Consider the following 15,978-nt stretch of genomic DNA (forward strand, 5'->3'; position numbering starts at 1 on the left):
AAGGCTTGTGTTACCAAGACAATCCCCAGAATCCACATGATGTAAAGAGAGAACTGACTCCTCCGAGCCCTCCTCTGACCTACACACACAGACACACACACACACACTATACTAATAAATGTAGATAAATTAAGAACCAATGTAAATCTCACATGATGATGCCTTCCCATAATTGCAAGACTGGTAAGGATGACACACAGAACCACAAGTTTGGGGTCAGCCTGAGTGCTGTAGTGAATTTCAAGACAACCTGGGCTGCACAGAGAACCCTATGTGTGAATAGATATATTAAAGTGGAGCTCACACTCTGCATTCCCCGGAGTTTAGTTTTGCCCTCGGTTTGTCCCTGTCACCAGCACCTGCGTAAAGGTGTGTTACTCTGGTCCCACAGCTCCCTGCTTTAACCCACCTGGGGGTTTGTTTCCATTTTTGTTTTGTCTCTGTTTTGTTTTGATAGAAGTAAGGCCTCAGGTGGCCCAGGCTAGCCTCAGGTGGCCCAGGCTAGCCTCCAACCACTCACTACACAGCCTAGGATGACCTTGAGCTCCTGATACTGTTTCCTCTACCTCTCGACTTCTGCGATCGTAGGCATGCTCCACTCTACCAGGATGCTTGGGGATCCCCCAGGGATGTCAAGCACCATGGTACCGAACCACTGAACTAGCATCACCTTGTTCTGGTGTCCTAGGGCATGTAGGGGCACCTCTGCCCTGCAACCACATCAAGCTGGTCGATGCAGAGGAACTCAACTACTGGACCTGCAAAGGAGAAGGAGAGGTGAGGTTCAGATGTCACCCTTGCTTCTATGGATGTCACATGTAGCCAAGCAGAAGCAAAGGACAGTGGGGATAAATCTGCATGCAAAGTCATTAATTTCTGGACTTTAAAGGAAGTACTCCCTCCCCCACACGTGCGCCCCGTTGTGGTATGGGTTGCTACAATATAGCTTGTCTCATCAGAAACACGGCCATACATCAAATAGGCCAAATGAAGTGGGCCAAGCTGAGCTGTTCTTGCTCAGCCCTAGGGAGTGGATGGAGTGGATGGAGAGTCAGGCTTCCTGCCAGCCAGCAGGGGGCCTGAGCATCACTGGTAGGATCAGCCAGTCATCAAGTATCTGTCGTGAATGTCCCAAAACAGCATGAGCCCAAGGTCAGGGACTCCTGAGGGAGAAGTGGCAAATGAAGAAAGGACAACTAACACAGGGAAGACACTACTTCAGGGAAGGCAAGGGACAGCAGAGGGGCAGTTCACACCCTCTGGTCCACAGCAGTCTTCCAGTAGATGGAGAGCACACTCTTTCTCGTGTCCGCTGACGGTCTGTCACTGTTGGATCTCCTGTATCATGAGTGAGCAAAGCTATGCCATTTGCCCCCCACCCCCCCCACAGATATGTGTGAAAGGACCAAATGTGTTCAAAGGCTACTTAAAAGACGAGGACAGGACAAAGGAGGCCCTGGACAGCGACGGCTGGCTTCACACTGGAGACATTGGGAAATGGCTGCCGGTATGTAGGTTTGGAGTCTGGTGCTCCACACTCATGTCAGTAATGGTTGGGCATGCAGACCAGTTCACCGAGGGGCACCTGTCCATATGTGCCCCAACTTTGTCCCAAGCTTCCTGCTCCCATTGCCCCAATGACAGTGACAGTGGCCCGTGTGGAAGGCAGAACTTGAGCCTTAAAACAACTCCCGGTCTCTCATGGAATCCAGGAAGGGTTTACTTGTGTGTGGAGGCTGCTAGCTAATTAGAAGGAGGTACATTTTTGAGCAGATTTGAGAAAGTCAACGTGGAGTTTGGGTTTTATTTCTCTGAAGAGACACTATGACCACAGAAAGTCTTATAAAGGAAAACATTTAATTGAGGAGCCTCTTACAGTTCAGAGGTTTACTCCCATCATGATGGGAAACGTGGCAGCATGCAAGCAGATATGATGCTTAGAGTTCTATACCCAGATGGGGAGACAGCAAGAAGAAAGACAGCTAGTGGGCCTGGCTTGGGCTTCTGGAACCCCAAAGTGCACCCGCAGTGACACACTTCTTCCAACAAGGTCATACCTACTCCAACAAGGCCCTCCCTCCCAATAGTGCCACTCCCCTGAGCCTATGAGGGTCATTTTCATCATTCGAGCCACCACAGCAAGGGACATTGGCCCCCAGCTAAGAGATTGGCATGGAAAAGGGAAACACTTGGTGTTGATGGATAAGGGGTACTTCAGTTCCTTTGACACTTCTGGAAGTTGTTTTTATCACTTTGAGCAAAGCTATATGTAGGGCTAGTGGGGTCCCGCATCTACTCCACCACAGGGCTCGGGCCACTCAGGGAGACAGGAGACAGGAAGTTTTGACCGCGCTTACCCTTGAGCTGTGGGGAGCCTTGGGACACTGCTTCAGGAGTAGGGGAGCGCAGTCTGAGGAGATGGTTCAGGGGTCTCTGGGCCTGCAGGGAGGCCTGGGGCATCTGATTCTCAGGCTCTTGGGCACCCAGGTGCCACTGGATGCTGCAGAAGAGCTGAGAATGGAGTGGGGGCCCTCAGGCTGGATCTAGCCTAGGGCTGAGAGAGAAAAGAGGGGATGGCAGCTCTTTAAGTGGAAGCTTTCTCCATTGCTCCCCATGGCAGATCCAGATGAAAAGAGGCAGTCTGTGGTTTTAAGAGCTTTATTGTCATGGCAGAAAGTGGATGAGTAAAACTGTACCCCACTTCTCAGGGCGGGCCTGAGGTTAAATACCTTTGGTAGGGAGGAGTGTCTGGGAAGGAGAGTTTATTGGCTATGTCCTCCAGGCCTTTAGGTACCTCAGTAAAATGGAGATCTGTCTTGAGCCTATGCGACCATAGGTCACATCCCCTATATGTGGAGGGGCTTGGGACACTGTCCTTACGTGACTGATGGCCACAAATCTATGGAGGTTTGCAGCCTCGTGCCAGGAGCCTGGTTCTCTGGGAGCAGGGCAAAACACCTTCTGTCCCTTTAGGGTCACCAGGGTTTCTAGCCTTAGCTCAACCAGGAACCAGGCTGCCTTTCAGGGTCCTACAGCTAGCTATTCTCCTCTCTTGGGCTACACCCTGGCCCATTTGTAGAATATGAAGCTAAATCTTCATGGCAGTCTTTGGCTATGGCTCCCAGCTTTTTAGCCCAAGCAAATATGCCTCATTCTCTCATTTTAAAAAGTTTGTCTCTCTCTCTGCCTTTCTTTGTTTCTTCCTTCCTTCCTTCCTTCCTTCCTTCCTTCCTTCCTTCCTTCCTTCCTTTCTTTCTTTCTTTCTTTCTTTCTCTCTCTCTCTCTCTCTCTTTCTCTCTTTCTTTCTTTCTTTCTTCTTTCTTTTTTCCTTCTCCTGTGTACCTATGTGTGTTATTTATTTAATTATTTATTCATTTATTCTGTGTATCTGTGTGTGTGCCTGTGTCTGCACTCCTCATGGTGATCATGAGGTCAGAGGACAACTTGCATGCATCAATTCTCTCCTCCTACCATGACAGTCTTGGGGATCAAATTCAAGTCACAAGCCTTAACCAGTGCCTTCACTCACTAAACTCTTTCTTGTCCACATTTCCTTATTTTAAAAATGAGGATAATAATGTTATTTGCCTCTACAAAGCAATAGGATGCTGCCTTGGATGTTGCCACAAGGAACAACTGAGATCATGGCTACAAAGCACTTAGCACAGTGCCTGGCAGGCATTAGACACTGATGTAAATCCTGTGAAGTGGAAAACACTATTGCCAACACCCCAGCCCTTGCCTGGTGTCACTCAGCCAGAGGGCCTCTCTGTGTGTCTGAAAGGTCCTTACTGTTTGGTTGGAATCTGGGTGTTGAGTTTGTCAGGTGCATGAGAAATGTGAGCCCTCCCTGGCTCTGGGGCCAGATGAGCCAATTTGCCTGTGCTTGGGCCTGTGTGCTTACCTTTAAGAAATCTTCATATGTGTAGCAGAGAAGGACAAGTCCTGTGTATTCCCTGGGACAGGAACTCTGCTCAGGGAAGATGTGCATTTTTATGTGTTGATTTCTGGCGTGAGTAGGGTTGAGGGAAGAAGTAGAGAGCAGGCACTCACTGGGTCTCTCTCTTAGGCCAAGAGGGTAAGAGAGACTGGAAGAGACAGTCAGGCCAGGATCAGTAGACAGTCAGCTCCAATGGAAGGCCCACAGATGTGTAGGAGAAGGGCTGGAGAGGCCTGTGGGACATGGACACCCTTGGAGGGAAGGTTGTCCCATAAGCCAAGGACAATTGAGACTCGAGGCTCTGCAATCAATTTTATCATTTTTTGCTTTTATGTATTGGTAGTGGTGGTGGTGGTGGTGATGATGATGATGATGATGAAGAGGAGGAGGAGGAGGATAGGGCTCTTGAGAGGTCTTTCTGTTTAGCCCTGTGTATAGCCCTGGCTGAGCTCAAATGTGCTGCCATCCTCCTGACTCAACCTCCCAACTGTTGGGATTATAGACGTGTGCCATAACGCCTGGCTCCTATTTTTTTTTCATAAAGAAGCTACTATATGTGTCTTCATAAAGAAATACTATACATGTCTCAGAACAATAAACACTCAAATCTGAGGCACTGAGCCTGAATGAAGCCGCCACCATTTCAGGGCACGGCAGGAAGTGAGTGACTAGACTCCCGAGAAGCAGTTGGAGTGCTCAAACAGCAGCCAGCAGCCATGGAGTCAGAATTGAAAGTTATCATCATTCCTAAATAAGGGCTTAATCTTCATTAACATTTTCCTTCCATATGAAATGAGTGTTTATTCTTTCTGTGTCTCTCCCGTCAGGCTAATGGTGCATTCGTGGTTTCAGTTCATCGTGGCTCCAATGTGACTTTCTTGCATACTGTTCGCCTAACCATGTGTTTGTGCCTTTTTGTTTTTATCCACAAACAAGATCAGTCTGTAATTTTTACTCTAAGATGACTCTGGTCTTGGCATCAGCTTATTTGAATGAGCAGATGGGCAATGTCCTATTTTTTGTCCCATTTTCTAGAAGACCATGTGCAAGGCTTCAATGATTATGTTTAAGGAAGATTTGTGCTTTAAATTTTTATTATTTCATAGTAATAGATAAAAAAGAAGCCCTCTAATCCAGAAAGCCCTGGGTCTCAACCCTGCATCCTCTGTTTTCTAGTCCTGTGGCTGCTGAAGGAGTTAACTAATTCCTGACTAATGAGAATCAGTTAAGGGACCCTCATTTGCTTTCTAGAGGAGCAGAGGTGACAACAGCCAGCTGTGGCTATGAAGACCAAAGAAGCTAGTGTAGGGGAAGCATCGGGGATCCAGCCCTAGTGCTGAGAGAAACAGACCTGCTTTCTTTTCCTTTCCTGGAGAGATTGGTCTGGCCCTGGAGGAACAAACAGTTGATGTGGGCATGGAGGGTCTGTCTGCTCAGAATGTAGGTTTCGCATGGGGGGAGGAAAAAGAGGTGAGGGTGAGAGAGTCTACAAGTGAGGATTGATGGGCCTGAAAAAAGAGAGAGAGAGAGAGAGAGAGAGAGAGAGAGAGAGAGGAAGCCATATCCTGGGTGGACAGATTTTCACAGCCTGATAGGAGTCACTGACCACGATGAAGTCTGGGTGCCCATGAAGAGATCTAGCCAGCAACGTAAGCACACACAAATGTCTATCCCTGGTATACTGTTCCCAGAGATAATGAAAGTACTACATTCATGGCTTATGTGTCACTTCATCACCCCAGAAACTCAAAAAGGTCCCAGGGTCAGTGAGGTGAATAAAGTCCTGGAGGCCACTGGCACCGGCACCCATTCCCTGCCCTCCCTGCCAGTGGGTGCTGGGGAGATGATCTAATGGCTAGGTGGAAGCACCAGCTCTCTGAGGACCCTGCTTTCAACCAGGAGACAGCAAGGGCACTCTGGGTCTGAGGCCGTAGCTGCTCAAAGGACTCTAGTGAGGTCAAAGAGAGTAGATCTGGAGATGTTGGTGAGGAAAAGATACAGCTGGAGCATGGGCCTGGGCAAGAGGAGCCTTGGTGGGATGGACATGGATCTGAGCAGAGGCACTGAGTGCCTGCTGGGGGTGGGGGACGGGGGGCGGGGTGAGGGTGAGGGTGGCTGGGGAAGTAGGAAGGCCTGGTAAGGCCCATACAGAAGAAGGGATGGTGGAGAACTGGCATGTCACTTACCTGTGGTGGGCGATGGCTCCATCAAGCCCCATGCAACATCTCTATAGACAAAGAGCAGAACATCTCTGGGGTGCTGGGGTGTGCAGGGTTAGTCTGCACAGAGGAGGGGCGGCTCCAGCTTGGAAGTGGGAGCGCTGTCTTAGGAAGCTGTCTGTTCCACTCCACAGGAGGGAACGCTCAAAATCATTGATCGGAAAAAGCACATATTTAAACTTGCTCAGGGGGAATATGTTGCGCCAGAGAAGATCGAGAACATCTACATCCGGAGTGAGCCTGTGGCACAAATCTACGTCCACGGGGACAGCTTAAAGGTGAGCACCGCTGCTCCAGTGCTCCTGCGCATACCGGCCCTCCAGAACCTCCAGATTGCGTTTTGATTTCTAGTCAACCACCAGGACTCACCCATACATTTCTAGTCAAGAGGAAAAAATCCTTTCTAAGTGAGAAATTATGGGGCTTGGAAATCTAACTCACCGAGCAGAGCATTTGCCTGGCAAACAGGAAGTCCTGGGTGCCCAGCACACATAAAACCAGGCAGGGTGATGCATGCAGAGGCAAAAGGATCCTGAGTTTGAGGGCAGCCGTGGCCTCAAAGCAAAAGCACAGAAGAAATCTTAATTACTTAGGATTTGGTTCATTGCAGTTAGGACAAGCGAGTTCCTTGAAGACATAGAAATAGTCATTTCCACTAACTTTTAGTTGTATGCCACTAACTTCCAAGGAGGGGTTTCTTGGAAAAAAGATATTAAGTAAAAATTCAGTATTTTTGCTTTCCTGATTGTGTGTGTGTGTGTGTGTGTGTGTGTGTGTTACTGTGGGTTGAACTCAGAGCCTTACTGCTTGCTATGCATGCACTCTCCCACTGAGACCACTGAGATACCCCACCCTCTAAGCACTGTTGTTTCGATTTTAATATGCAAATCAGTTAAATTAATATAGTAATGCAAGGAATGTTACTGATGATAATATTGCTTATCAGTATTAAAACATTTGCTGTCAATATCATTTAGGTCACTGTCAGAAAAAACAAAAAGATATCCTATGGTATCAGAACTACTGACTCTATTCTATCCTGTGCATTTGTTTATATAATTAAACTTTAAATCACTTTTAAAGAAAATAACCCAAAAGTTTAAAACAGTTCTTCATGAATAAATTGGAAGTAGTTTGGAAGTTCTGGGAAATGTTTGGGCTCACAGAACCGGGATCAACCAGTTAGATTAGTTAGATTAGATTAGCACCCAGTTAGTTAGATTAGCACCCTCCAAGATGTGCAGATCTGAGGTTGACATGAAAATCTGGGGGTATAGCAGAAGTGTGTGTGTGTGTGTGTGTGTGTGTGTGTGTGTGTGTGTGTAGGAGTGTATTTAATTTTTGGGTTTTGGAACTGGAGCTCGAACTCAGTGCCTCAGGCAAGCTAATCAAATACTTAACCACCGATCAGGCCCGTGTCAGACATGATCAGTCAGGAGCATGTAGCACATTAATGGGAGTGTTTTGTAACCTCTGAACAAATGTTTCATAACTGTAGACTTATTTTTAGGAAAGGGTGGAGTCTGAGAATGCCGAGAGATTATTTTTACTGCTGGACCACAAATGAGAGCTCTAAAAGCCTTTATCATGACTGTGCTTTTCTGGTGGGCTTTGTAGGCCTTTTTGGTTGGCATTGTCGTGCCTGACCCTGAAGTCATGCCTTCCTGGGCTCAGAAGAAAGGAATCGAAGGGACCTATCAGGAACTCTGCACGAAAAAGGTCTGTACCCCAAGGTGCCTCCCGACAGGCTGCTGAGCATTTTATATGTCACATAACAAGAGGACAGAAAAGCTGATGACCATGAAATCTAAATGCATAAGATGTGTCTGGTATTACTTTACACATTGTAGGAACCCCAAAGCAGAGATTTGCCCTTTTGTGGTTATTGAAGACCTCCCTGCTTTCTTTTTTTTAAAAACAAACAAACAAACAAACAAACAAACAAAAACCAGAGTAAACCATTGGGTTCTTGGGACCAGGAGCCATCATCACACAAAGTTTATCTAACCCCACTGCCCCATAACTTGAAAGGGAGCTGTCTAAGAGGAGGTGATTTGTCCCAGACCACACAGCTGGTTCACGGCAGAGTCAGATGTGAACACAGGCTCTCTGCCCCACTGGCCGTGCCCTTGCCAAGGAAAGGTGGATCTCATGTGTACTAGGTTAATAGGTATAGATAAGACGGAAACAGTACACAGCTCTTTCCGCTTAAAGCACCCACGGCTCCATCATGGAATTGTCTTGACATCGAGGGAGGGTTGCTCTTCTGTGTTTCAACAGCAGATGCAGGCTGGCATCTCTGGTTCTACTCTCCCCGCCCTGAGGCCCAAGCTTGCATAAGGGTGGCAGCACTTCCACGCTGCCCAACAGACCACTTTAAACAAAGCATGCCCTAACCCACCCACAGTGACCTCTTGGGCCATTTGCCTCCCTTTCTCTCCCGGAGAGAGGTATAGATTGGCATGGCACCAGGTTACCCTCGATAGGGAAGAGACCGAGAGAGAGCATGTGTCTCTCTCACTGGTTGACCTTAATTCAAAACTTTGTTCCCTCTATCTGCACCGCCCCCACCCCATCCCTGTTTTGAAATGTGTTATTGTTTCACTTACATGGTTCAATTCAGGAATTGAAGAAAGCCATTCTGGATGACATGGTGATGTTGGGGAAAGAAAGTGGACTGCATTCTTTTGAACAGGTAACTGACCTTTCTTCCCCACCCCCTCCCCACATTACAAAGAAGCATGGTGACCCTAACCTGGCCTCTTTCCCTGCCTGGTATGTGGCCAACCAGAAGGCTACACACACAAAGACCCCCTGAAGGGCTGTTGTGAGCCAACTGACACCTCCCGCTCCTGAGCTAAATGAGGTCGCTGGACAAGTAAGGCTGTTGCTTGTTGCCCTTACAACCGCAGGCGATCATAAGGCTGAAATAGAAGCCTCGCTGTCCCCGGGAGATCACGTGGGTCCGGTCAGGCTCCCAAGCACCCTACCTTATTTTTACTTTTATGGGCACTGCTGTCTTAGCAGCTGCAGGCAAGCTTACTTGCTAAGAGGACACTATCAGCCCAGTGGCCTTTCTGCAAAGGAGAAAGAAACAAAGCCCCTGCAAACAAAGGACACTCAGTTCCTCTGAGACTTTCTGTAGCTGGGCTCAGGACTGAGCATGCTCAGTCCACCTCCCTGCTAGCATCTGTACTCTTAAGTAAAAGCCAAAGAGAAGAAGGTTCCAAGCAGAAAATAGTAACACGCTAATAAAAAATTTATCCTTTGGATTTTGAGATAATTGTCTTTTTATAAAATCAGCATCCATAATTGTTCTCTGGGGACAGCAACATAGGTCAGCAAGTAATGGTGCTTTGCTGTCACACCAGATGACCTGAGTTCAGTTCCTGTGCCTCATATAATGGGAGAAGAGGACCAACTCCTGAAAGTTGACCTCTGAACTCCACACATGTATGTGTGTATTTGTACATGCATGTGTGTTCTGCACGAATGCTTGTTTACACACACACACACAGAGAGAAAGAAAAAAAGAGGGGGTTAAACAAAATGTTTTTTCAATAACTGCTTCTTCAAAGGGTTTGGTGACACATGTCTTTAATCCCAGCATGTGGGAGGCGACTCTTTGAATTCAAAGCAATCCTGATCTACATAGTTCTAGAACAGCAAGGGCTCTGTAGAGAGACCCTGTCTCAAAAACAAACAAACAAACAAACAAGCAAACATGTTTTCTATCAAAATCGCCCAAAAAATATAGTATGAGGGCTCTGCAAGGCTTATAAGAAGTTTTAAATTTTAAATGCAGTTTTGATGATAGCCTACAACTAATTTTAAAGTTGGTTTTAAGTGTAAAATTCTTATGTTTAATCTGAATCAAAATATGTTTATGTACTAAGGTTTCCTTTTTTATTGTTGTGTTGCTTGGCTTTGGACAGGGTCTCATGCTATAGTGGTTTCAGGTCAGAACAGGCTGGCCTGCTACTTATTATGTAGCCCAGGCTGGTCTTGAACTTATTGCAATTCTCCTGTCACAGCCTCCCAAATGTTAGGATTACAGGTGTGAGCTAACTACCATATCCAGCTAAGGTTTTAAGTATTTAAGATTGTTTTTCTCTTGGAACAGATGTTTAAATCTAACCAATTTGAGAAACCAACTTTTGCTTGTCAGTTAAGTGTTTCAGGCTGGCTAAAGCTCGACTCCAAAGCATGGTGGCTAATTGGTACTTTTCAGAGTAGAAGGTCCATTTTTGCAGCTATGGTTATTTCAATTTCCAAATGTGGTAGAACGTATTGTGTGGTCTGTCCTTAATGGGGATCTGTGTGGGTGGATCACATGTGGTCGTGTGGTTCAGGGGCTACCCCTGAGTGGTTCCAGACCCTGTATCCTGGGGCAATTTGAAGGACCAGCTGGGGCTGCACCTGGTGACATCCTTGTGAATTCCCAAGCTCTGTACGCCATCTGTTGGTGCTGAGATGTATAACCTACACGGGACACAGATAAAAACTAAAATAAAATTGGGGGCGGGGAGGAAGGAGGGAGGGAGGAAGAGAGGGGAGAGAATGTGTGTGTGTGTGTGTGTGTGTGTGTGTGTGTGTGTGTGTGTGTGTGTGTGTGAGACATTTATTTCCTTAAGATTATTTTAGGAACCTTAAAATCTCAGTGTTCTCCATTGCCTTTGGTTAGAACACTAATGAGGAGAGTCCTTGAGTTTCCATGTGCCTGTGTAGTTTCTGCTCTAATAATCTGCCCTCACCATGGTAACCTCAGATGCAGGAAAGTCATGTGGCATCCCAGAGGTCTTCGGTGTCATTGCCAAAGTTGTCACCTCTTGGTCTTCTCTGTCATTCTGTCCTCACTGCTTTATGCCATTCCACCCCCCACCCCCACCCAACACACACACACACACACACACACGGAGCCTCTGCTGACAAATGGCAGGACTCCTGTCCAGAGGATGGTGCACTCCGGACACAGGCTGTCCCTCACAGAGGTTGCCCCAATTGATCCACAGTCCATATTTGTCTTGGTCTTTTCCCTTTTCAAAATTAAGTGGCCAGAGGCTAGGGGAGTGGTTTAACTGGCAAGCCATTGCCGAGAATGTAGCCCTGGATTTGACACCCAGCACCACGTCCACTAGGCATGGAGGCAGTGTATATAACCCCAGCACGAGGAAAGTAGATGTAGAGAGATCAGAAATTCAAAGCTGTCCCAACTACAAAGCAAGCTCCAGATCAACTGAGGCTCTAAGACCTTATCTCAAGCGAACAAACAAGCAAACAAACCCCAAAACCATCAACCAATGATAGTGGCCTGCACTTGCCATCCCCGCTCTGGGGAGGCTAAGACAGGAGGAGGAGCAGAGACTCAGGGCCAACCCTGGGCTATGTAGTGAGATTTTGTCTCAAGGGAGAGGGGGAAGCTATTAAGGATAAGCTCTATTTTTACAGGTGGCTCGCCTGCATGTATTTAAGTGCACTACATGAATGTTTGGTGCCCTCAGAGGCCAGAAGATGACCCCACATCCCCAGGATGGTTGTGAGGTGCTGGGAACCAAGCCACTGTCCTCTGCAAGAGCAGTAAGTGCTCTTACCTGCTGAGCCACCTGTCCAACCTTGAAGGATTAGCTCTAAACACATGAAGAATGACCATCCAGAGTTTACGTTATCCTGTATAAACTTTAGGGGTTCAGGGTTACTGAGCTGGGTTGCTTGTCCTAAACTTTGAGTTAGAAAAAAATGGATTTACTGTGGCATAAATTCCAGAAACACGCAATTCTAAGAAATAGGTCAGCCATTAGGAATTGACAGAGATCTTTAAGAGATGCGTATCTAAATGAGTAGATTAATAAATAAATAGGATAGACTTAAACTGTCCCAGTAACAAGTCGATGACTAGCATATACTTGAGCACATTTAATTGTGAATTAATAATGTTCTTGATATTTGCATGCCTCACTAATTTGCATAGACAATACAGAATGAAATTTGACATGTAGATTTTTTCAGCTTCTAACCAGTAACCTTCTCCTTAGTCATACTGTGTTGCTTCTCATTGAAATGGATACTTGTGGAATCAGTTTAGAGATGATTTTATCATTTCCCTAATTCAAGGATATGCTTATCTTTCTTTCCATCTTCCATCTTAAATGATTTATTTATTTATTTATTTTGTTTATTATCCACAAGCAAACTCGAGTTAATACCTTTGAAAATCTTCAGAATATAAAAGTATGTTTTTGTTGTTGCTTTTTACGTTTCTGAGTTTTTACATTTCTTTATTTTATGGGTATGGGTGTTTTGCCTGAATATGTCCATGTACCACGTATGTGCAGTTCCCTTGGAGGTCAGCAGAGGGCGTCAGATCCTCTGGATATGAAGTTGCAGATGGTTATGAGCTCCCAAGTGGATACTGGTCATGGAACCCGGGTTCTCTGGAAAAGGAGCCAATGCTCTTAACCAAGAAACTATCTCTCCAGCCCCTGGAAAGTTCATGGTCTTGTGAAATAACATAATTGGAGACTTTGGAGGTCTTACTTTCCAATGCAATGTTTAAATGCTATCTTTTTTTAAATGAAAGTTCTATAAATCTCATTTCAAGGACAAGTTTCAATATAGAAGCCTAAGCTAATATCAGACATTCTCTTTCTATTTCTTCTATAAAATTTATTAAAAGTTGGAAAGAACCAGGCATGGTAGTACACTCAGGAGACAGAGGCAGGTAGATTCCCTGTGAGTCTACATAGTGAGTTGCAGGTCAACCAGAGATGCACAATGAGAGATACCTGTCTCAAAAAATACATATATTCATCCATATGTATGTACATAGATACATACATTCATACCTACATGCATACATACGTACATACATACAAATGGGCTTGGAAAGGTGGCTTAGTGGTTAAGAAAAGTTGTTATTCTTCCAGAGAACCTGGTTTTGATTCCCAGCACCTGCATGGAGGCTCACAACTGTCTGTAACTCCAGTTTCAAAAAATATGATGCCCTCTTCTGGTCTCCACAGGCACTGCATGCACATATCACACAGACATACAGGCAAGCAAAACACCCCATGCACATAAAATAGATAGATAAATAGATAGATGAATGGATGGACAGACAAATGGACGGATGGATAAATTTGGAAAGCCAGTTTCATGGACATAAATGAACAATAAGATTCCTCTTTTTTAATACACTGAAAATTAGACAATTTTTTTGTCTTAAGGTTTTTGTGGGGGTTTTTTGTGTATGTAAAAAAAAAAAATCAGTGGATATAATGGAGTTTTTGAGCAAAGAATTCTTTGTCACCTCTAAATAGCCCCCTGCTAGGATGCTGCACTGTTAATAACAGAGACATCTTCCTAGCCCCTTGATCCATCTTAAGAGTCATCTTTCCAAAGAGCCATTCAGGCTTAATTTTCCATGTCAAGTGTCATGTCCAAACTTGCTAGCAATGTATACTGCTCTTTCCAATATGGCCATTCTTTCCAGACCCATCCTCTTCTATGTCACGTGTATCACATCTGTAACAGGCTGCAGAGATTTGAACACCACTGCCTCTGCCTGAGCACACGCTTCCAATAGGGCCACTCCACCCTGTCCCTGGCTGTCTACAGCTGGCTAACTTACGCCTACGCTTCACAGTTCAGCTCACGTACACCTATTTAAAGAACCTTGTCTCTCACAGGATCATGGTTTGAGCACTCATTTTCCAACCTGTAGCACTATCTTGAAAAAGTCACCGATCTTTTAAGAAGTGAGACCTGACTGAAGGAAGTAGGTCCCTAAAGTCTTTGAGCAAACACCTCTTGTTCTAGTCTCTCTGCTTTCCATCCACCACCATGTGAACAAGTTGCAGCCTCCCTCCCTCCCATTGCCACTGATGGAGCCATTGTGTCAGCCTTTCTGCCATGAGGAACTCAATCCCTCTGAAACCATGACCCAGGAGATATTGGTCTCCCTTTAAATTGATTCTGTCAGGTATTTTGGTCACAGCAATGAAGAGAAACATAATAAGGAAACACAGCGCAAACTCTGCTAAGCCTAGGGTCTGTGGTGTATCAGAAAGAAATGCCAACTCACACAGAAAAACCCCACTCCCAGTCTATTGGGTTTTCCTTCTTTGCATAAGTGGAAAGATGGATGATCCCAGGTAGGTACAGGTCCTCAAAGACACGGACTTTTCCTGTCTCTCCACTTCTCTCAACCCTTAGTGTGTTGGCTTTTCAACCCATGGTGGTGAGGTGGCTGCAGTAACTCTCAACACTGCTCACATTCAAGGAAGAAAGGGGAGAGGAAATAGAAGTAGCTGTGCTTGAACTTTTTTAATTAGGGAAGAATTTTTCTTCTCTACCAGTAACCAGATATGGATCTCATGGCTGGCCTCTAGCTGCAAAGCAGAGCTGAGAAATCAGAGAACAGGACAGTCATGGTATGAATTCTGGGCCCAACTAAGTCAGGTTCCTGTTAGCACGGGGGCAGCGGGGCACGGAGATCAGGGGAGCAGCTGTAGTCCTCCCCCGGCGCTCATCCCTGCACAGGTCTGCCAAATACTAGCATCTCTCATTGGATTGTAGGTTCCATGTGAGTAAGCGCTACTTGTTGTTCCTTGTATCCCTGATGTGAAACATCGTACCCAACACTCTGTAGGTGCTCAGGGAACGTTAATTACCCTAAACTATACCTGGCTCTCTGTGTATTTTAACACACACATTTTGATGTGATTTTTAAAATACGTGTTAGAACTCTTTAATAAGTGCATTACCTCTGCAGAAATCACTTGATTTGGCCCTAGTTAGGACACAACTTCTTAAAGATCACACCATTAACGTGTTCAGCCCTGACTCAGATGTAATGTTCTCAGACAACTGCCTGGAAGTCTTCCTTTTGGAACCGCACAGGACAGAAGTCCTATGAGACACTCCTAGACCATCCCTCCATCATTTCTTGTACACATCCCACCTCGAAAAAAGACTTTGTCTGAGGAGCCTGGGCTCTGCCACACAGAAGGCAGCAATGAGAATGCTAGATCAGCTTCCGCCATGCCCCTCTCTAAAGGACTCCACAAAAGCTCATGGCTCAGGCTAGGGATGTAGCTCAGTTGGTAGAGTACTTGCCTGGGATACACGGAACCCTGGGTTCTATCCTCCCTCCTCCTGCTGCACAAACCAGGTATGGTGATGTGTGCCTGTCATCCCAGCACGGAGGAGAGAGGAAGGGAGCTCCTACGTTTTAGGTCATGCACAGCTCTATGGTGAGTAAGGCCTGTCTGAGCTACATGAGATCAAAAAAAAATGTCTACAGTAGAATATTGATTTAATTCATTATGCTCCCCCCTCATTTCCCTTTGCATTCTTTGTAAAAATGACATCATCCCTGGGCAACCATCTAAAGCAGGCACTGGAGTCCTCACAGCAGCCTCCCTCCACATTACATCTGTCACTGTGCCTCCGATTCATTCTGACCTGCTCACCTATCTCTGTGCCTGCTTCCGCTCTATGAGTACTGGCTTGTCTCCGATGAACGGGACATATGCTTCTGTTCTTAACTCTCCCAAAGCCATCTTCCAGTTTCTCCCGAAGATTTCTTTCTATAGCACGTACGTGTCTGCTTTATTTAGAAATCTCCAGCCCTTTCCTCTCGCACTTGGAATAAAATTCCACCTTCTCCACACTGGCCTGTCTATGCCTTCAACCTCATCCCTACCACACTTGACTTCGGTATGTACCAATGAGAAGCCATTAGTTGTCCCTTTGTACATCCTGATTCTTCAATCCTGGTTTTGTTCTTGATGACTGTGCCTGTGTAACCCTTCCCCACTC

At 45.9% G+C, this 15,978-nt stretch overlaps 1 protein-coding gene across 4 annotated transcripts in view; it reads left to right on the plus strand.

Annotated features, from left to right (window-relative positions):
- Positions 1–15,978, plus strand: part of Acsl6 (acyl-CoA synthetase long chain family member 6) — a 56,943-nt gene that overhangs the window by 39,658 nt on the left and 1,307 nt on the right. For all 4 annotated transcript variants that reach the window (XM_021175982.2, XM_021175981.2, XM_029483861.1 and 1 more), the window contains exons 16-20: positions 689–777; positions 1,391–1,507; positions 6,294–6,437; positions 7,777–7,878; positions 8,783–8,854. In XM_021175982.2, the coding sequence (XP_021031641.1) occupies positions 689–777; positions 1,391–1,507; positions 6,294–6,437; positions 7,777–7,878; positions 8,783–8,854 (524 nt within the window). The remainder of the gene's footprint in view (positions 1–688; positions 778–1,390; positions 1,508–6,293; positions 6,438–7,776; positions 7,879–8,782; positions 8,855–15,978) is intronic.

Source organism: Mus caroli, chromosome 11 (genome assembly GCF_900094665.2).
Source record: "Mus caroli chromosome 11, CAROLI_EIJ_v1.1, whole genome shotgun sequence".
Taxonomy (NCBI): domain Eukaryota; kingdom Metazoa; phylum Chordata; class Mammalia; order Rodentia; family Muridae; genus Mus; species Mus caroli.